This window comes from Pomacea canaliculata, linkage group LG7 (assembly GCF_003073045.1).
Source record: "Pomacea canaliculata isolate SZHN2017 linkage group LG7, ASM307304v1, whole genome shotgun sequence".
Taxonomy (NCBI): Eukaryota; Metazoa; Mollusca; class Gastropoda; order Architaenioglossa; family Ampullariidae; genus Pomacea; species Pomacea canaliculata.
In genome coordinates, this window is record NC_037596.1 from 7,510,834 (window position 1) to 7,533,364 (window position 22,531).

Here is a 22,531-nt window from a genome sequence, read left to right on the forward strand (position 1 = left end):
GACACAGTACCTACCTTTCCGAATGGTAATGTCGGACAGGTAGATCGCAGTTTCCCGTAAGGTGAAGAGCAACTGACTAACCTGATGATTTCTTCAAGAGACACACGTCATGTCACGTGATCGCTGTCAACGTGGCGCTCAGGCATGAGATAGGCTGCCGTCATTATCAGGAGGTAAGATAGTAATAATGAGCATTATACAACGCCTCACTTCTTTTACTGCTCCAACCAAAAAGCTGACTACTCAAGTGATCGATGTGTCGTTAGTTGGATTAGTGATATATTAGTGATAACAATCAATGGCTATGAGCAATATCCAACCATATCATTTCATCAGATCGCACAGGGATCGAGAACGAGACTTTGTTGAAGCAAACGAAAGAGTCCCGTGTAATTTCTTTTATTAAATACATCATACAAAACATTGAACTTTTCCACTAGAACAGACACTAAAATATGCGTGATTCAAACTCATGCTACTCTTTACCAGATTTTAATCAGTTTGTTTGTTTGTTTTAAGTTCCTTTCTCTCAGCAGACGACGCTTGACGTCATATTCCAGGCTATTTTTATTCCGTTCGCGAGAAGAGGTCAAGGCCTTTTTTTTTCGCTGACTACAGCGTCGTCTGCTCGGTGCTGAGTTTTGCTGCTTGGAGTCAGTTGCTTTCTTCGTTTACTGTGATTACTTTGGGATAACTAAGCACATTCAGTAACTGTGAGATCAGGTCTGTTTCTTAGTGCTTTTTCGTGTGTGTGTGTGTAATCAGGCTCGTTTTGAATAAGTTGATTAGGCCTCTGTGGTGTGTGATTATTTTACATACTGCTTTTGAGTGTATGACTAGAGCAGGTACACGACATTCTCATTGAAAAGGAACACGTAAAGGCTGACGGGGAGGTGAGAAATAGGTGCGGGTTTGGGGGCACACTTAGCAGATGTACATTGGTTTTGTTGGTACATTCTTTAGGACTGGAAGTTGTATTTAAGTGAAGTGTCACGTTTTGTGGTGTTGTTTATCTCGAATCAAGTTAATATTTCAAGACAGAGAATGACACCATCGTAACAAGTGTACATGGCGACCGACGGAGTTTGAAAACCTAGATATTTCTCAAGGGTATGCAATACTTTGAACAATCAAGCCCATAGGGACGTCTACCCATGAGAGTCTTGTTTAGGTCGGTTTCCCATGGACCCCACCCGATCAACATTTAGCAGCTCTTTTAGTGCCGTGTGCAAATCAGAAAAGGTTTCGAGTGTAAGTGTATATTAGTGTATATTACTTGTAAGCTCTTCTACGAGCTACTCCATTTCAGCTTTATTGATATAAATAAAGAGCGATTTGAATGAAAAAGAATTTCTGAATCTGACAGTCGTTTTAACAGCTCTTGTCAAAGAAATACTTGTAGATAGCGGGTAGCAGACAAAAGCAAAATAAATAAAACGAAAGTCTTCTTGAAAGAGTTCAACACGTTCTTTCTGTGACTGACTCACCCACTGTGCATTAGTCGAGAAAAGTTCCACCGTCTGCTACTATCATCAACAACTTTCTTCCCGATATCGTTGATAACATATTTCTTTATTCCACCAGACGTCACTGTAGTGTCTCCTGTACCGTTGTATTCTGGTCTGATTAATCGCACTTTTCCAAGTTTTAAAAGAGAGTTAACGAGGAATGTCAATCCGGATTGGTAAAATGACAAAAACTGTGTGCTATCAAAATAATTAATCCATTGGTTTGTTTCAATTTTTTTCATTTCGGGGATGGCACGTTCAGGAAGCAAAGAACAGCAAAATGGTCAGACTTGAGACGGTCTGTCACGGAACAGGACTTAATTATATCCTCATTACGTCGGTGCAGCACCCAGTCGATGATATGATCTGACGTGTGTGTTGGGTGTTCGACCGCCTGTTCAAATCCATACCTGGAAATTAGACGACACATTGATATGGAATGTGATCGTGTGTCATATTGAAAATTGAAGTCTCCAAGCAAGACAACTTTCCCAGGGATCTCTTTACACCAGTCTAACAGTTTGGGAAATTCTTCAAAGAAAACTGCGTTCTTGTTTTTCTGGCTTCGGGGAGGTCTGTAGATGCAGAAAAAATGTACGAGTTCAGGATCCGTCAACGTGAACTGGATCACTTCAAAGCTGGTGATGGAGAAGGGCAAGGATTCGACGACCTGACATAAGATGTGTCGTCGCCAGAGGACAGCTACACCCCCACCTGTGGTTGGACGGGGACGGGATTTCATGTAGTAGCCCTCAGGGGTCAGATCATCGTGTACTAACTCATCCCCTCTGATCTTTAACCAAGTCTCGTTCAGGAACATGATGTCAAGCTGCTTCTCTTTGATAAAGTTACTTATACGGCTGGACTTTCTCCGAACAGAGCGAGCATTGAACACACACACAAACAGGTTGTTGGCACTTGACGTCGATGTCCTCCTGACGGGTCTCTCCAAAGATTGGGTACGTCCTCCTATTGAAATGTTCCCAATGTCTAGTTTAGTGAGCTCGTGTAGGAGATCCCAAACTTCTAAGTAGCTATCATTGTCTTCACTCTTTGCCATGAGTAATCTATGCAACGGTAACCAGGACTCAATATCAGGCATGTTGACATCAGCTCCACAGTCGACGAATAATTTGACATAATACCAATTATAGTCTTTTGCTAGGATGTTAAGGGGAGTATTCCCATTACGATCACGTAGGTTAATGAAGTTAAAGGTACGTTCAATATTCTGTATTATGGAAAAAATCCAATCTGGATCATCCGAGCGGATTGCCCAGTCTGCCAGGTACTCGAACACATCTCGTCCCACCAGCGCTTCTGGCTCCAGGTGTATGTCATACCAACGAAGCTCACAAAGAATGTCCCATAGTTTTTTATTGAAAGCTAGTTGCATCACTGACTGGCCCTCCGAACTTCGATGAAAGATAACGTCTTCATTTTCCTCCAGTATAAGGCCTATCAGCAGTAGGATAATGCTGATATTATCAGGAGTAATAGAATGCATAAGTCGGTGAAGAATTTGGTCAAAACTGCAGAGCGCCTCGATGTCAGCACCTGCATTACACAGACATAATGTCACTGGCCAGTTACTGGAGTTGACAGATAGTAACAGTGGTGTCGTCGTGCCTGAAGTCTGGATGTCAGGACACGTCCTGTTGACGTCAGCACCTTTCTCCAACAGTCGCGTGGTGATGTCCTCACATTTGGCAGACGAGGTCTGAGCGACTCTCGACAACAAGGTGAAGCCCTCGCTGTCAGTCTCGTTGACATTGTCTTTAAACTTCAAGAGCCGCTCCACCATGTCCATGTTCCCGTGCTTCGCAGCCACTTGTATCGGCGTGTTGCCTTCTGAGTCATAGGCATTGACGTCAGCACCACGTGAGATTAACAGTTCCAGAATATTCGTTTGCATTTCCTGAGTTAAAAAACTATTGCCGTATATCGGAGTTACAGAAGCCAGAACATGCAGGACAGACAACCCGTTACTATCCAGTATGCAGGGGTCAGCACCTGTTTGTAGAAGTCGCTCTGTGATGTCCCAGTTGTTGTGTTTCGCTGATAACATCAGCGCTGTATTACCGCTTTCGTCACGAGCATCAATAAAGATTTGACTGTCGATAAAAAGCTCAGACCTGTCTAAATGAAGTTTCCAACCTCTGCACATTTCACAACCGAGATTTTGAGAATCTTGGCGCTGTGAAAGCATGTGCAGGGCAGTGCATCCTGATTGGTCTTTATCGTTAACACAAGCTCCACTGTCCAACAAAGCAGCTACCTTGTCCCAAAGTTCAAACTTAACAGCTAGATGGAGGGGAGTATGGCCATTGCGATCTCTCTGGTTAATCAACGCATCGTTTTTTAAGATCTTGGTCAGAAGATTATCTGGAGAACTTTGAGAACACAATCCACATGGCACGTCCGGCCGACTCAGATATCTGTGAAGAACTGTCATACCTTCGTTGTCGAGGATGTTGGCTCTAGTTTCGTAACTTAAAAGGGCCTGGACAGCCAGCCAGTTGTTGCTTTTGCCGCAAGATGTAGAGCAGACTTACCATCTAGACACTTCTTATTGACGTCTGCCCCTTTTTTGACAAGTCGTTTGATTACAGCCACTGGTGATGATAGACAAGACTGACTTACTCTTTGAAGAACTGTGAACATATCAGAATCCACCATGTTGGCATCATCTAAGTTGTTGAGCAGCATGTCCACGACATCTATATTCCCCGCAGCAGCCGCCCGATGGATAAGAAAGAAAACTTCATGTTTGTCGAGAGATGAAGACATATTCAAAACAGACAGGACCTTACGATGATTCTGACCTTTCTTAAACGCTTCTCCTCGGTTTGTAGCCATTCTGTGAAGAACGCTGCACCTCTCACTGTCTAACTCATTAACATTCCCTCCCTCGTGCCTCAAGATGTGTTCTACAATGTCCCACTTCTCATGCTTGGCTGCGAGTTGCAAAAGGGAGTCATCAGGATTTCGGACCCGACTTGAGAATCCCTTTTTATAAAGAAGACTAAAGAGGGGATATGTCTCATGGGTCTCATTTTTGTACTGAATTAGCTTTTGAATGATCCAAAAATCATCAGTGGCTAACCCTCGCTGAACTAAGTATTTGACCATGACCCAGTTTTCGTATCTGACCGCCAGGTGGAGCGCCGTGTTACCCTGTGAGCAGGGAAGAGACAGGTCAGCTCCTTTCTCGAGAAGAAGGTCAATGATAGACAATACCTTTGTGTGATCAGTTTCTAACACAGGGTCAGATGCAAGGATGTGTATAACTGTGAAACCATTTTCATTATGAGAGTTTATACAGGCGGCTCCGAGGTGCAGCAAGTGTTGAAGTAGCGTCCAGTTCCTCTGCTTTGCAGCTAAATGCAAGATGGTGTTGCCACTGGGTCCTGTTGCATTTATATTTGCACCTCGGGATTGAAGAAGAGAAAAAAGAGACATAACCTCTTCGACATGTTTGCTGTCAGCTAAAGCCAGTCTGTGTAAAACATTGCTGTTGTCCTGATCACGAATGTCGTGATTTGCTCCGTGTTCTATCAGCAGTTTACATGAAGTCCAGTTCTGAGGTGAAGTGGCGAACGGCCGTTATTGTCTCGTCTGTTCACTTGGGCTCCATGTTCGATACACTCAGTAGCAAGGGTCTCACAGTAGAAGGAAGCTCGTTTTAGAGCAAGAAGGTGCAGGACTGAGTGCTGATGACTGTCAAGAACACTAACATTTGCGCCATGTTTGAGCAAGAGTTTGAGGAAACGCCAGTTCTCGATTCTTGCAGCCAGAATGGCCGCTGTGTTCCCTTCACGATTTTTATCGTCCACGTTTCGGCAATCTTTAAAAAGTAGTTCTAATGCTTTGTTCTTGGATTCCGCATTCTTATTTCGATATTTATTCCTAGCTTTCAAATACTCACGCTCATCACTAATGTGTGCAAGGCGTAGAATGTATTGAAATTTGCGTAACTTCTGATGTTCGGTGTCCAGGTGCAGAGCTCTGTCTCCGTTGGCGGTCTTAAGGTTAACATCGGCGCCATTTTCTAGAAGACGGGAAAGAATAGAGTCGAACCTGCTGTCAGGACACATGACGAGTCTGTGTAGGACTGACAGACCTTCCCTGTCGAGGAGGTTGAGGTCCGGCTTGGTGACGAGAAGGTCACAGACACGTGACCACATGTTGAGTTCCGCCGCCAGCTGCACCAGGGTGTTGTGGACTGTCTTGTCTGTGCTGTCCAGAATCGTCTGCTTTGAATTTCTCCAGACTGCACTGAGAACGTCTATATGGAGGTAACGTTTCTCCCTGAGAGTCTGACTATCGGCTATTGTCAGTATTACTGACCGAAGGCTGCTGTCATCTTCCAATAAACCTTCTACTGAAGACAGAAATACTATCAAGGTGTCCCAGTTGCCACACCTTGCCGCCTCAACGGCAGCATTTTTTGCTTGGACTTTGAGATTCTGACTGCTTTCCTTATTGGAAAATATCTGTTTTAATATGTCTTTCACAAGCTGATAACTAAGTTTTGTAAGGGAAGCAAATTTCTGCAACAGGCAAGACCAAGACTGCTGGATAGCGACTACTACACTGTGCTCATTAGAAATGAGTTCTCTGACCAGATTCCAGTTACCATCCTCAGCAGCAGAGTTTAGCATCACCGAGGTCTCAGTAATTCTAGCCATGATGTCCAGGTGAACGTCGTCAGAACTCCATGTTGAATGTTCCTGTCCGTGAGACATTCTCTGTCCTGTCCACCAGAATGTCCTGGTCACTCAGTTCCTTGAGGCCTGCGATAGAAATAATGGATGCACATTGTCCAAGCGCAACGACTGTTGGGTATGAGCCGCTTTTTGTGTTGATTGAGAAGATATTCAATCTTTGCATTTTGCTGAAAATTCCTTTTGCTACACGTGCGAATGAATGAAAACAATATATGAGTTGTACCATGACTGTATGTGGGACTGTCACAGATATGAACTTGTTCTGGTATTGTTGTTGTGATTCCTCATTGACCTGCTGCTAATTTCTCTCTTGGATAAATAAAGCCGTACCTCACCACTCCACAAGTTTTGGTGCGGGAATGTGATAACTATGCTCTTTACGTGGACAAGTATGTGCTTATGTCATTGCACTATCAAATGCTAAAATGCACTATTCAATCACATCAGGGACTGAACAAACCATCAAGTTTAATAACACTGTTATCTTGATGACTCACGTGCCTAAAATAGAATGGGTGCTGTGGTTCATGCTGAAGACCTTGTATCACTCCTACATTTTGATTATCAGAATCGTACTGTCGACAGATAAAGGCAGATCATAACAGTAGAATTGTTGTAGCTCTAAAACATAAAAAAGCTCGTTAAAGAAGTCGTTAATGTTCTTTACATTAGGTGTTTTTAAAAAATGCATGATAAGTAAAGAAAAGGTGGAGTAAATTTCGGTCATTGGACAACAAGGTGATCGACTCCGCATTATCATCGGATCCAGCTCTTTCTTTTTTGTGGTTGATGTCTTTCTTTTCTGACAGTTTAAGGGGTTCTTACTTTGCCTATTCGAGAATAAGAATACAATTATAAACAAATAAGTGTTATTCAAACTCTGTTGTCTCGTTTTGTCTGAGCGCACATGTGGAAAAGGGATTTGTATCCCCTAGTTTTATTTATTTCATTACATATGTTATTACAGCTGACAAAGCTGGTGAGAGAAAGTAGAGAATGTGTGATAGAGTTTGTGTGTCTGTCTGCGCGTGTGTGATAATCACGTCAGTGCTTTTTCTATCTTACTTAACTTTTACGGTTTAAAAACAACAAATGTCGATGTTTTACCAGATTTCTCGATTGTCTCTTTCCCCTTGGACACTCAAAGGTCGCCACGGAGGTGAGCGTCGAAAGTTGGAAGGACACATCCAGCCTGCACGTGACAAGGTACGTCCAACACCAACACACTATTTTGTAAAGTGGAATTTTAGATGATCTTGAAATCATCAGTAACAGAAAATAAAAACACTTGTCCATCTAGAAGGAAAAGACACATGTAAAAAGTGACTTGTACACACTGTAGGACAGACCATGCAAGTACAACATGCAGGGTTCTATGACCATGTCCGTGGTTCTGAATCCTTGTGTCGACGGGAGCGAACTTCCAGCTCGAAGTGTCACCGCCCACCTCCATGTTTGTGACTGACGTTGGATACGAAGGTCTGTAGTGAAAACAAGAGACAAACAAACACCAAAGAGCAATGCTTCAATCTACTGACCTGACCTGTATATACATATCTCTGTGACATCAATTCAACCACGATGAAAGCTATCATTCTATGCTCTCTCGTAGCAGTCGCTTTCAGATTCTTTATTGTCAATAAAATGAAGAAAAGAAAATATCGAACATTGAAAATCCATTTAACAGGTTCTTGCTTCACCAAGGCTGTAGATACAGTATATTGCATTGATAACTTGTTTAGCTATACTATCAGGGATCGCACTGCACTATTTGCTTTTGAGACCGAGGTTTTCTTTTTGTAAAGCACCTTGAGCCTGCCTTTGATACTGGGGTACAGCGCTGTATAAATAAACTTTATTATGATTATTATAATTTATTCGTGTGGATACCAGCTCAATGCGCTGAACACGAATGTTCACGAATGAACCGACAGTCAACCATACAATAAACATAAAGAAAATCTTGACAAAAAGGTTCCCGGATGAAGTCATGTGTAACTTTAGGTGGACATAAAATCGCCGACAGTTGAAATTCTAGGTTCAAACTGATCCCCTGCTAGAAATACCAGAAATTAAAGAGACTTTGTGTGAAATAGGTTTTTAGGGAAGGATTATGCCGGGTAGAATCAGCCAGGCGTGAAGAAACTACATAAATAAAATGTAAATGTGTATGGCTGTCTTCTGTTTCATTGTGTTATTATCCGTACAATGTATTGGCAGACTTCAGTGAGTGGAGTGCTCGCTGTTACGAAATTAGGTATTGACGTCATTATGTTACGAAATTAGGTATTGACGTCATTATGTTACGAAATTAGGTATTGACGTCATTATGTTACGAAATTAGGTATTCGCGTCAGACGCGTTGTGTCAAGTAGTTGGTGGTTAACATCTGGAAGTTTGGGTTGAAGAACAAGAAACACATGGGAGTCAGCTTTATCTGTTGGTTGTAGATGGCGAGTCGGTGCAGCTATGAAGTAGAGAGAGAGAGAGAGAACTAGCAGTTATATTTTTGTGGCCGTTTACTAACGTGTACTAAAACGTAACACTTGCATCTTTGAATAAAGTGTCAGCTGTTTGAGTGTTTCCTTCGATTGAGAATAGTTGTGACATAGAAGCTGTTAGCAACCTCTGTGGCAGATACCGGTTTTTGCAAGTTAAGACTACCCCACATCCACGACTGTCACACCGCCATTAGCGATGACTTCCGGGATGAGATGAGTTCTGGAAACATGTCTTTGTCCTCGTCTTCCTCTTCGCCGTCCTACCGATTTTCATCGTTTGTGCGGATACATTCATCTGCCGTTTTCATCAGATTGTGTCAATAAGGTGATCACTTATGACAACATACGAGGGACAGGAAAACAAACAAATAACATATGAACTATAAAAGAATTAAAAAAAGAATAGTAAGAAGGAATAAAATCAAATACAGAAAACACAAAAAAGAACTAAATAACAAGAACAAGAGCTGAGACTAACATGTTATTGCAAAAGGAAGTATGTGAAAAAGTACTATAGCATTATGGGTACCTTCATAATCACTAAAATATGTGCGCATAGTTTCTCTAAGATCATTAGAATATATGTAGCAATCTATATATTTTGATATACATCGATTTATCAAACTATTGAAATATCAATATTATATTAATATTTATTTGCATATTTATCAAAAGGGAAAAAGCAAAACAAAAGTCAAAGAGAAATTCCCCGCAGTCTCTATGGTCTGCATGTTACAAACATCTTTTAGCGATGGTGTTGACAGTGTGAATAGCGAATTATTCTAATACAGATGTAATGCTGCTTTAATTACATTCATGTATTTTCATGAGTTCAACATAAATTTTTTTTACAGAAAAGGATAAGTAATCAGCGTGTTCTGTCAATGTACATCTCGAGAGCGGCTTAGTTGAGAATTTTTAAATATTTCCTTGAATCAAAACTGACTTTGGAGTTTACAACAGTGACTTCATAGAAGTAGTTCACGAAGGTAGATGATGAAAGAAACGAAACAAATAGCAGTTTGAACGGACCCAATACGCTGTACTACGATGTAGAAAACAAGTTTTGTTTCTCAAGTTTGTAGTACATACAAACTGCCTGGTCCTGTCTGAAGAAGTCGCACGCGATCGGAAGACACAAAAACTGCATCAGATGTTAGCTTTATGTGCACGTCCCTCAGAAATTCATTTAGTCGTCGTCATCGTCCTCATCATAATCATCATTGTCATCATCAGTGTGCAGGATCTGTGTGGCCTCCTCGTTAAGTCCTGCCTGTACATCAGGATGAGAGATATCATCAGCAAACAGCAGATAGTTTTGCACCACTTTGGGAATGAGGAGGGACTGAACCATGTCTCGTCTGCTCAGTCCCCACGGTATACAGCGACATACAGCGACCCGACAGAGAGACTGTAGAGATCGGGGCTGAGTGGCTGCCTGCTCCAGAATCAAGCAGATTTGTTTGAGGCGATCTGAGGGTTCGTTCCTCTCTGCGTCTTGGACTTTTTTCAGCTGATACTCGGCGTTGAGGGCTCGGAGCTCGGAGTTACAGCTGACGTCGCATTCAATCAGGATTTTCAGAGCAGGAATGTTTTTGGTTTCAACTGCCAGTCTTGTCGGTGAGGCTAAATCTTCATCGTCATCTTCATCTTCATCGTGATTCTGACGGGAGACCAGTCCTAGTTCCAAAAGGGAGATAACTGATGTTAACATATATTGGACAACATCATTGATAACATACACAAGCAAGGAGCATCCATTGCTGTCTACATTTATAGGGTTGATACCTCGCTGGAGCAAAACTCTGAAGAGTGAGTCCGGTGTGTTGTTGTCCACAAGGCTCCGTATAACCGCGTCATCCGTCAACACGGTTTGGCCGTAACTGTCTCGACTGTTGATGTCAACGCCTCGTTCAAGCAACGCATCCAGCAGAGAGACCCAGATCACGTGATCTTTCTTTTTATATCTCATCACCATATCATGTATCAAAGTCCCCTCCGCGATCAAGTCGTTCATTTCCGTTTCAGAAGTACATTCAACTATGACTTTGGCCACGCGCCATTTACGAGACCATAAACAGTTTTGTAAAGCATACATCACGGTTGAGTGACTTGCTATGTCGTGAACTAAAGTACGATTTGAGCTTTGTTCTATCAGACATCTTATGAAAACTGTCAGATTATCATTCAAAGCACACTTTTTTGGTAAACTATCCACATTTCTAAGAATCAGATGTTTTTCATTTTCGGTCCAGTCTTGTTGTGCTCCTAATTGTATCAGATACCAGAAAATAGTCCACGTATTTCTGTCCAGCGCCATCTGTACAGCAGTTCTACTGTTCTGACCGCCGGTCATGTTGATATCTGCACCATTATCACAGCATAATTGTAATAAACTGGATGGCTTAACTCTCACTTCAGTCCAGTAAACATCTAACATGGCTAGTCGGTGAAGTACTGTCCACCCTTCATTGTCGGCCATATTGACATCCGCTCCACGCTCCACAAAGCGCTGTACCAACTCCCACTGATCATATTTTGCCAGGATGTTTAGCGGAGTGTCACCATCTCTGTCACGTGTGTTTATGTTCAGGTTACCGCTAGGCATGAGACGCAATACCATCTCATCATCCTTATTCATTATGGCCCAGTCTGCAAAGCCATGAAAAACAGATTCTCCCAGTAGAGGCTCAGGATCAGTGTATGCTCCATCTTCAAGTAGCTTTTCAACTGATCCCCACAGTCTTCCCGCGACCGCAATCTGCAGTAACGATCTGCCCTCTAAATGTACGTGTGCAAATTTATCAATTGTTTTCATTGAAAATAGCTGAAGCAAAAGTTCCTTTTGAATCGCACACTCATCTTGAAAGTAAATGTCTTGAATAAAACACTTTGCTATTGAGGAATGTGTTTCCATACGAGAAAGGCGCCAGGCGATGACCTCACATCTGGGAGACAAGCTCTGAGCGACTCTCGACAACAAGGTGAAGCCCTCGCTGTCAGTCTCGTTGACGTTGTCGTGAAACTCCAAGAGCCGCTCCACCATGTCCATGTTCCCGTGCTTAGCAGCAACTTGTATCGGCGTGTTGCCTTCTGGGTCTCGCGCACTGACATCAAGATTCTGTAAGATCAGGTTTTTAAGAAGTTGGCAAAGCAAACCTTCGCTCCCCCGTCCATCGTTACTCCATTTTGCTTTCGCCAGAAGATGCAGAAGTGTTACGCCGTTGCAGCCCTTTACACAAGGATTTGCGTCTTTCAATAACAGCTTTTGGAAGATGTCCCAGTTGTTGTTTTCCGCCGACAACAAAAGAGCTGTGTTACCATAGGGATCACGAGCGTCGATAAAAACTCTTCCGTCGATGAAATCAAGGATGTCTAGATGACTGTAACGCATTTGCAAGAAGCTGCAGGTTTCCATCTCATCTTTAGGGCAAGGCTGCATCTGGGCAAGTCTGTGCAATACTATGTATCCCTCTGAATCTCGTTCACCGAGCGACGCACCTCTGGTTAACAACCCTACTGCCAAGTGCCACTGTTTATAGGTGACAGCCAGATGCAGAAAAGTGTTGCCATGGAGATCTTTTTGATTAGTCAACACATTTTGGGTAAAAATAAATAGTAAGACGGCGAGACTTTCTTCGGTTAAGATGTTCTTTGGCGATTTAGAATACAGGTGTAGATAATGAATAAGTCGATGTAAGACAGACATCCCTTCGTTGTCAAGGGAATCTGTTCTCGCTCCAGACTGTGCTAAGTGTACGGCACCCAGCCAGTTACCACTCTTAGCCGCCAACTGAAGTGCTGTATCCCCACCTGGACATCTCTTGTCTATATCTGCTCCTTTAATGAGAAGACCTCGAATGACAGCCACTGACGATGACGAACAGCACTGGGACACTTTGTGAAGAAGTGTGAAACCGTTACAGTCTGTGCTGTTGACATCATCAAAGCTGTTGAACAGTACATCTACAACATCGATATTTCCAGAAGCAGCAGCCCGATGGATGAAAAGTACAGTTTGATATTTGTCAAGAGCTGCAGACGTCCCCACAATAGACCTGACATAAGAGCACCGCCATCCTTCCTTGAATGTTCTCCCTTTGCTGACGGTCATTCTGTGGAGGACGCTGAAACCCTCGCTGTCCAGCTCGTCCACATTTCCCCCCTGGTGACTCAGAATGTGGTCAACAAACGTCCACTTCTCGTGTCGGGCAGCAAGGTGAAGAACCGAATCGTTAGATGAAGTCTGCACGCTGCTTAAAGAACCTTTTTCATAAAGAAGACGAAAAAGCAGAAGACCGTTCGAGGTCTCAGTTCTGCTCTGAATGAGTCGTTGAACTACATGCAAACCCTTGCTGTCCATCGCATTCAAGTTTGCTCCCCTTTGAATCAAGTAGCTGACCATGATCCAGTTTTCCCGTTTGGCCGCCAGATGGAGCGCCGAACAGCATATCTCAATGTCAGCTCCTTTTTCGATGAGAAGATCGACGACAGATAATAACTCTGTTTGGTCGTTCTCGATTGATTCATTGGTTACATTTTGCTCGCCTTTCCGAGTACAAGTAGTCGTCATGGCAACGATGTGTAAAACATTGAAGCCGTCTTTGTTATAAAGATTTATGTTGGCCCCGAGATGCACAAGGTGTCTGACGAGTGTCCAGTTCTGCTGACTCGCAGCCATGTGCAACACTGTGTAACCCGCTCGACACAAAGTATCTAGGTATGAATATCTCAAGCACATCAGTGAAAACAATAAACATATGTTTTCTGTGTTTTCTCCTTTAGTTAGGGCCAGTCTGTGGAAAACGTTGTAGCCTTCACTATCTACATGTCCAGGTTCTGCTCCACAATCTATCAGCAATTCAAACAGAATCCAGTGTCTGGACTGCACAGTTAGGTGAAGCACTGAATTCCCGTACACATCTCGGCTGTTCACCTCAGCCCCTCTACTCAAACAGAGAGTTACAAGGTTTCTACACGCCAAGGCATCTGTAAAAGTTTGTTTGGTAGCAAGTATATGTAGCACTGATCTTTGATACAAGTCAACAATATCAGCGCGGGCTCCATGTTCCAGAAGTAGTTTCATAAACTCCCAGTTGTCGGTTTTTGCAGCCACAATCATCGCCGTGTTCCCTAAGTCATCCTGATCGTCTAAATTCTGACAAGAACTAATCAGCTTTGCTAGTAACTGACGCTTGGACTCAGCACATTGACTGCGATATTCTTTCAAAATCTTGGTCTTAGCCTGCTCACGTTTATCCTGGTCTTTGCTGTCTGGCAGGTGTAAAGGCGGATCTGATTTTGTGATCTTTTGATGTTTTGCAGTCAGGTGCAAGATTGTGTCTCCCTTTTTGGTCTTGATGTGGACGTCGGCGCCATTTTCCAGAAGAACCGGAAGAAGAGAGTCGAACCTGCTGTCAGGACACATGACGAGTCTGTGCAGGACTGACAGACCTTCCCTGTCGAGGAGGTTGAGGTCCGGTTTGGTGACGAGAAGGTCACAGACACGTGACCACATGCTGAGTTCCGCCGCCATCTGTACCAAGGTGTTTTGAACACCATTGTCTTTGCTGTCGATAATCTTCTGATTTGCATGTTTCCACAGTGCAGTAAAAACGTCCATATGTAGGAAAGGTTTTGCCTGAAGCATCTGACTTGAAGCCATCATGCGTACTACTGAGAGCAGGCTTTTCTCATCTTCAAGCAAAGTATCAGTCGTCAAAAGAAAATCAATCAGGAATTCCCAGTTGTCACAGTGAGCCGCTTTAATCAAAACGTCTTGGGCGATGCTTTTCATCGTCTGAACACTTGCTTCCCTTGAAAATATTTCCTTGAGAATGTCTCTGACAAGATGATGATCAACAGTCGCAGACTCCAGTTTCTGTAAGAGAAAAGACTGTCTGATGTCGCTGGGTGAGATATCAGCATCGGAGATGACATCTCTGACCAGATGCCAGTTACCGGCCTCAGAAGCTGAGTTTAGCAACACCGCGCCTTCTGGAAGACTGGAGTCCTGTGGATCATCATGATGAACCTGTGTTACGTTGTCCATCACGTGATCTCTTCATCCACAAATTTCGTCTCGATCTGTCGTCTTGAGGAGGCCTACAATGAAATAAGTAATAATAATAAGTATTTGTAATACGAGATACAGTAAGAAGAGAGGTGCAGTAGTCTACAGTTGACAAAACAAGTTTCATGTGACTATTTTAAACTCTAAAAAAAATGTAATATGTTAATATTTTTTTCATTTTAAGTAATGGGTATTTTGACTTTAAGGATAGAGTTAGTAACATACAGTAGGAATGGAGAGAAGAATGGAGCAACGGAGTATAAGACAGAGACAGAGTTAGCAGCAAAGAGTGCAAGAGAACGAAACAAAAATATTAAGTGGTAGAGAGAGAGACTTGGCAACACAGAGTGGGAGAGATACAGGTGTCAGGAATATAAAAGACAATCCTCATACACTATAATGACTTATCAACATGTGTATTGGTCCCGCCAAGCGATTACACCTGTTCACTCAAGCTAGTCAGGTGGGAATTACCAGATGAGTAGAAATCCTCACGAGTTTCGATTGTTGTCGCCAATTGAAATGTCACGAACTTTACATGAAACATTCACTCTTTGGTGTTCTCGGAATACCACGGAGATAAGTATTACTACTACTATTACCACATAGGTTTTATTACTAACCTTTCATCACCCTGGATGATACATAGCTGGCGAGTGTGTTAAAAATGATGGCGGCATGATGGAGTGTGCTTGGCGGCTGAGTCACAGTCGAAAAACTTCCGCGTTTGAAGTAAGAAAAACAAGTAAATGATTAGCATCTTACCAATAAAATCACAAACTTGAGGTTTCTGCAAAAAATAGATATAGAATGTGTTTGTAAGTCGTCTGCTTTCTCAGGCTTCTTACCTCAATAATCAGAGCAGGTGAACTGTGTAAACTAGACAGGTGACAAGAAGTTCTAAGCCCTTCTTTTTAAACGGAGATTCCCATTCTGGTCATAATATTGTCTTGTTGAACCTGTTACTCATCAAGAGGTCAGTTTGAAAATCCGTTGATATGAATGTATGTGTAAAGCACACATTACATGTGCATTTCAAATGTTTCCTTACGGTATAAGCCACAGGGTTCAGATCCCGTTTGGCGAAATGAAGTATTTGGAGACATAACTCTCTTGTTTGTCATGTCTAAATTCTCTTCCTTTAAATGTATGCAGACTGCACTCTCCATGCATGTATGATTTTCATGAGCGTCTGACCTTTATTCACAGTTTCTTTTACTGAAAAAATGTTTTGTTATCTTCTGTGATGTATAAACAAAATAACATCAAGATATCTGAGCTTTTACAATTTGCTGCTTGAACCTTAGAACTCCATGCTTTAGTTTTTAATGATTGAGCGCTTGCTTCATCTGAAAATAGTTTTCAAGATATTTTTGACAAGCTATGACTAATCAGTTTCTGATAAATTCAACCCAAAATCGAAAATATTTATTCAAATTAATTGAAGGCAGTAGGTTATGTTTGGAAGATGACCCTTATTACGGAGCATGTTTATTTATTTATTTTGCGATTTTGGTAAGTAATACATTGTTCATTATATAGTCGTAATACATATCGACTTCTATAAGGATATATTTGCATAAATCCTAATAAAATATGCATATATATATATTGTATTTATATGATAGACAATACAACATGTCGATCATCTAAAGAATGATCCCTTGGCTACAATCACAACAACCATTTTCTCAGCCCTATGTTTAGTCATTATACGAGTGGAGCAGGTCAGTGAGGCCGCTACATCAAAGTAAGAGTCGCCGCTCTCCCACACTAATCAGTCGACACCTTCACACCTTCAGGTTACATTTACATCCAACAAAAAACTCAGAGGTTGGAGAACTATCTTACCTAGTGATAACGACGGCGACATATCTCATTCTGGAGCGTCACGGTAACAGCGATCACGTGACATGACGTGTGTATCTTCAAGAAATCATCGGTTTAGTCAGTTGCTGCTGTCAGTTGCTGCTGTTCACTTTACAAGAAACTGCGCTCTACCTCTACGACATTACTACCTGCAAAGGTAGGTGCTGTCTATCTTTTAAAATTACAGGTCTGTATACGTGTATGTATGTATGAAGGGATCTATATATACACAGGTGTGTGCAGTTGTTGTAATTGTTGAGTAGGTGAATGAATGCGATCACTATGGTGATAATATAAACGTCGATGACGATGATGTTTGTGACTATCGTGCTGTTTCTGTGGACAGTCGTCTCCACCTGTAGCTCTGGTGACGTGTACTGTGTCAACTCTAGTTGTCCGGTGATTGTTTATTTCCAACCGCTTTTTTCCTTCAGATGAGGCTGTTGCTGCAGCTGCTGGTGATGCTGCTGCTTGTTGTCGCTGTAGTCGCTGTACCCGATGATGACATTGACGTCGCTCAGGACGCTCAGGCCTTGGAAATCACGCCGACACAGGTAAGTGGACGGGAGGATACAGATCAAGTCCGATGAGTATATTGATGTCAGGATAGGTGAGGGAAGGAGTCCATGGAGTCTGGTGTTAATGTCGCCCCCAATGTCACATTCTGTGTGGAAGGTAAAGGGTTAATTGTGCAAACAAAATGACGCGATGTGAATATGAATACTTACTGTTACTGTTACTAGTATTAACGTGTAGTTTATCTGTGTGTTTGTGTGTTTCTACATGTGTTTTTTCGTCCCTCTATATTTACGTTCGTGTGTGTCTACGTGCACGCGGCCGACATACAAATACGTGTGTGTGTGTGTGTGTGTGTGTGTGTGTGTGTGTGTGTGTGTGTGTGTGTGTGTGTGTGTGTGTGTGTGTGTGTGTGTGTGTGTGTGTGTGTGTGTGTGTGTGTGTGTGTGTGTGTGTGTGTGTGTTGTCTATACGTATTTCAGTGCGGACTTTATTGGGACCTATGCCGTCTCCGTCCTTGCTGCCCATATTTCGAGTGCGTGGAGACAAAGTGGTCTGGCTCCCTTTTGTGTATGAATACAAAAAGCAGAAGTATGTCGTTAGTGACCTCAGCATAAAGAACAAGCCTACCATTGTCATGGTCCTCAAGTGTTTCAAAGCATCTGTTATTACTTCTGTTGCTTCAAAAGAAACAATAAGGCAGCCTAAAGGGAGTCCACCTGCACACTGTGAGTGAGAAGCAGGAAAACTCTGAAGTCATCCTGTCCACCCCACCTACCCGAGGCATCCATAGAAACGAGTTCAACGCTCGCACGGTGCAGTGTGTGCACTCTCATCATGAGGGGAGTGTAGACAGCTGTGGCTATCTTACTTGATGTTGGGGAGAACGAAATTAAATAGTCAAGACTGTCTTAAATTCTCTGTTCTGAACAAATTAAAGTTAAATATCCAAATGTCTCAGTACTTACATCGACCAAATGCACATGTGATATTTGTTCATCAACAAAAGACATACTACAAGAGCTAAAGAATGCTACAAGAATAAAATAAAAACACAGATAAAATATTACAAAATCTGACATACTTCATGATTGCTCTGTCCAAACTAAGGATTCTATCCTGACATTCAACACATTCCCCTTATAACAGAAGAAAACTATCTTAATGTTCAAATCAAAGACATTTTAGCTACTATTTACTTCTCACTTTGTCATCAAATCAATATTGCAGTTTCTGATGAAATTCTATGATATAATGAACCAGAAAACTCTGATTGTAAGGTATAACACTATCAACTATACTGTGCTCTAACACTCAAGGAACATTTATTTTTGTGTACTTATTTTTAATTGTAAAGTAAAGGTAGAAGAATACACAAGTAAAGAAACACTGAGGACTTAATGATCAAATCAAATCAGACTTTATTGTCTGTCGAGGAGACCCAAGACAGAAATTTTTCTTTTGCTCACACGGGCAGGCATACATACTCATACAGACATCTAACACACACAGTTAGGAGTAAAGATATTTTGTTGTTTGTTAGAAACATTCAACATGGTGATGGCTGATAATGGATGCAGCACCCTCTTCTGTGCCAACCGTATTCTTGCTGCCCAGGTTTGCGGTGTGTTTATATACCGGGGTCGCTCTTCCTTCAGTGTAAAAGGAAATAAAGCAGAAGCATGTCGTTAGTGACCTCAGCATAAAGAATAATGATGATGATGTCGATTTGTAATGCGCAGGTATCCATTCAGAAGAATTCTCATTGCGAAGAAAAAACAAAGAAGAAAAAGATAAAGTGAACAAACACCAGAAAAGTAAAAAAAAAGACAGAAGTGTTGCTGGGTTGTTTTAGTCTGTCTTAAATAAACAGATGGGTCTTCAGTCTTTTTCAAAACGTTGTTGGTGTGGTGATGGTGGAGAGTGACGATGGCAGAGCTTTCCACAGCTCAGGTGCCGCGTGTTTGAAGGCCCTGGCTCCAGTGCGCTTCTTGTTGGTGTCTTCCACTGCAGGGAGACAGAAGGTGACTGGGAGCCTGGGCGCAGGCCACGTGACGGTTGGTACGGAGAAACTATCTCTTGCAAATGGTCAGGAGCAGTTTGAAACATGCAGGACGAATAAGCCTACCATTGTCATGATCCTCAAGTGTTCCCTAGTTACTGGGGAAGTAACACACACACACACACAAACACACACACATGATAACACACACAATCTTGAGGGAAATTCACTTGAAAGAGTTCCCCAAGACCTGTGTTAACTGTCGCTAGTGTGTATCAATGTCAGTCAACAAAATACACTGTATACCTGATCATAGTGACAACCATGTTGGGTGGACAGGAAGGGGAGGGAACAACAGCAGTTTCACGATGGACCTTTCCCTTCAAATGTTCCACAAGGCGAGACTTGCCGCACTCACGGGCATCCTGACTGCTTCCTAGCTCCATCTACACATTGTTTGATGTTTCCATCAGCTTCCTTCGTGCTAGCGAGAGTTATTACAGAACATTCTCGACATCTTTGAAGAGAATCGTCCTGTATATATATATACACAGACATAGCATACAAGTATGCAATATCCAGACACCAATATGCTCCTAATCGGTTCCTTCGAGCTACTCACTCCCTCACCCACATCTTTTTTTTCTTCATCTGAAGGAAAAAAAGTGAGTGGAAATAAGGAAACAATCGCATGACGACTAAATTGATGAAGTACATGTCATCTAAGGTACACAGTAACACGACTGTCCGCAGAAATATTACCATCGCCATTATCGTCGTCGATGTTATGACGATCTTGATCACATTCATTCATCTTCTGAGCACTTGCAATATCACTACATTCACATATGTAAATCCGTACATGCGTATATTCATACAGACACATGTACTCTTAGGAGACAGACACAGTACCTACCTTTCCGAATGGTAATGTCGCACAGGTAGATCGCAGTTTCCCGTAAGGTGAACAGCAACTGACTAACCTGATGATTTCTTCAAGAGACACACGTCATGACACGTGATCGCTGGTGGAGCGGCTCTTGGAGTTTCTAGACAACGTCAACGAGACTGACAGCGAGGGCTTCACCTTGTTGTCGAGAGTCGCTCAGACCTCGTCTCCCAAATATGAGGACTTCGCCAGGCGACTGTTGGAGAAAGGAGCTGATGTAAATATGACGTGTCCAAACGGCAAGACACCGTTAGAACTGTCAGTGATATTCGGCAACTGGAATATAACATTTTTATTGTCTTCTGATAAAACAGATTTCTTAATAGCAAATTGTCTTGCTGAAGAGTGTCCACCAGAAAAGGAACTTTTGCTTCAGCTAGTTTCAGCAAAAACAGTTGATAAATTGTCACACATACTTTTAGACAGCAGATCTCTGATACAGCTTGCAGTCATGATGGGACGGTTTAGTATTTCTTAATGTATGTCTGTAAAATAGACTGAGGATATTCCGAAACTAACTTATTCCGTTAAAGGAAAGACACGTGTGACTGTAGTCCTGACAGCACAGTACACGCTGCTGTCAATATTATCACCATAATACCGAAATTCTGTCTATATGTTTTTAAACGCCTCAAGTTTGTGAACACGTTTATAGTGGAAAGATGCTGATAGTTCACTTCTTTTTCTTACTTGAAACGCGGCAGTTCTTTGAATGTGAGTGAATCAGCCGCCAAGCAGTGAGACGCCATGATGGCGGTTTTAACACACTCGCCAACTATGAATCATGGAGGGGGATGAAAGGTTAATAATAAAACCTTGGTAGTAATAATAGTAGTGATACCTATCTCCGTAGTATTCACATAACGTGGAAGAGTTTAATATAAAGTTCGTGACTTGACAAATGTCGACAACAATTAAATAGAAACTCGTCAGGATTTCTGCTCATCTGGTAATTCCCATCCGACAGCTTGACTGACCAGGTGTAATCACTTGGGGGAGAAATACACCTGTTGATTAGTCATTACCATGTATAAGGATTGTCTTTTACATTCCTGACATGTTTGTTCCTAGTACACTCCATGCTTGATGTTTGCAAAGATACACTGCCAGGCTTTCTCTTTCTCTACTGCTGACAGAGCCAGACAAGTTTGTCCAACAACTTGAAGGTGACACGGTAAACAGCGAGAACAGAGATATTTGTAAACAAATAGCGTTTTTTGTATGTAATCGTCACAAGCAGCAACTTTCTCTTTCTCTCTTTTTCTTTTCCTCTTTCCACAGCACACAGACGGCTGTGTGGGAATTGCATTTAGCTTTTTGACAGACTAGCCTCTGGCCGTAGATTCTATAGTTCATTTCTCTTTGTCCATTTGTAAATAAAGGTAAAAATTATGATTGTATAATGATTCTAGCTGTAAATTTGAAAAAAAACATTGCAAAAGCTAATAACACGTTTTCTCTCATTTTTCCTTTATGGTAACAATTTCGCGGAGGCAAATGCCATTTCAAGGGTTTCAGATAGACGGGGACTGTTTAATGTAAATATTTAATATCGTTGGCAACCGTTTGCTCCTCTTACGTCACAATACACTATGTTGCAGTGATATCGCTTGCATTGTATAATACAGTCGCAGTATGTTATTTCACCAACCCAGCCTCTCTAAACACTTTGTGTGAGATTTGTCGGAGATGATGAGAATGTGAGATTAATAACCCTTTCTATGTCGCTCCTTTTTGGCCAACATTAGGATTGAATAGTGGCGAGTAATCAGAAGAAAGGAAAAAACGAAAAACAAATGGAAGACGAGTTTTTGAAGACACCTGAGATACAATTGATGAAAATTTTAATTTATAGCCATTTTGAGATTATAGCCTATTGTGAACTTTCAACCTGGGTTCTGTTCACTCACCGAGTGGTTTTTCACAGAACAATGTAGAAATATGTATATTTTGTCACTAAAGACAGCTGCTTATTTCATATTTACTTTTACCAGCACAGAATTAGCGAGAATACCGAATGTTTTTGACATAGCAATGCACTCCGCCATTGGAGAAACTGGATCACATCGCATATCATTGGAGAGAGCTTTCAATCGCCTTTGAAATAAAGGCTAGGTCAAGGCCTAGAAACATATTTCATGTGTAATTTTTCTGGAATCCTTGTGTTGCTTACAGTGCAGAATGAACAGAAGAAAAATAAAATAATGTACAAATTTAGATTGATGTTTGAAGTAAGCTATTGACTCTTCTTCCTGTTTTAACCCATGCCCACCTTATTGTCTCAAACACCACGCTCTGTCCGTGTATTATTGTTATTATTGCTATGATGATTATTATTATTCTGTCTATATTTTTCCTCAAGTGCTTTCAGCTAATCTTTGAT

The 22,531-nt window shown here is 41.9% G+C and overlaps 2 protein-coding genes across 2 annotated transcripts in view; one reads left to right on the plus strand and one right to left on the minus strand.

Annotated features, from left to right (window-relative positions):
• LOC112568488 overlaps positions 1-22,531 on the plus strand; it is a 60,519-nt gene that overhangs the window by 31,556 nt on the left and 6,432 nt on the right. The gene's annotated exons all lie outside the window — the stretch shown is intronic.
• Positions 1,747-14,284, minus strand: LOC112568486. The gene is made up of 4 exons (XM_025245793.1): positions 9,934-14,284; positions 5,437-6,264; positions 4,152-5,062; positions 1,747-4,011 (listed from the first exon to the last, which is right to left on the minus strand). The coding sequence occupies exons 1-4, from the start codon at positions 14,273-14,275 to the stop codon at positions 1,747-1,749; spliced, it is 8,346 nt and encodes a 2,781-aa protein (XP_025101578.1). The 5' UTR covers positions 14,276-14,284.

What these genes read in the sequence shown, in the direction of transcription:
- LOC112568486 (XM_025245793.1), bottom strand. Translation starts at nt 14,275, where the DNA reads ATGGCGGCGGAACTCAGCATGTGGTCACGTGTCTGTGACCTTCTCGTC. An exon ending in TGATGAGGACGATGACGACG is followed by an intron (nt 6,265 to 9,933) that starts ACTAAATGAATT and finishes TCTGGTGGACAG; the next exon opens with GACAGAGAATGTCTCACGGA. An exon ending in TGCACACATTAGTGATGAGC is followed by an intron (nt 5,063 to 5,436) that starts GTGAGTATTTGA and finishes AACTGCTGATAG; the next exon opens with AACACGGAGCAAATCACGAC.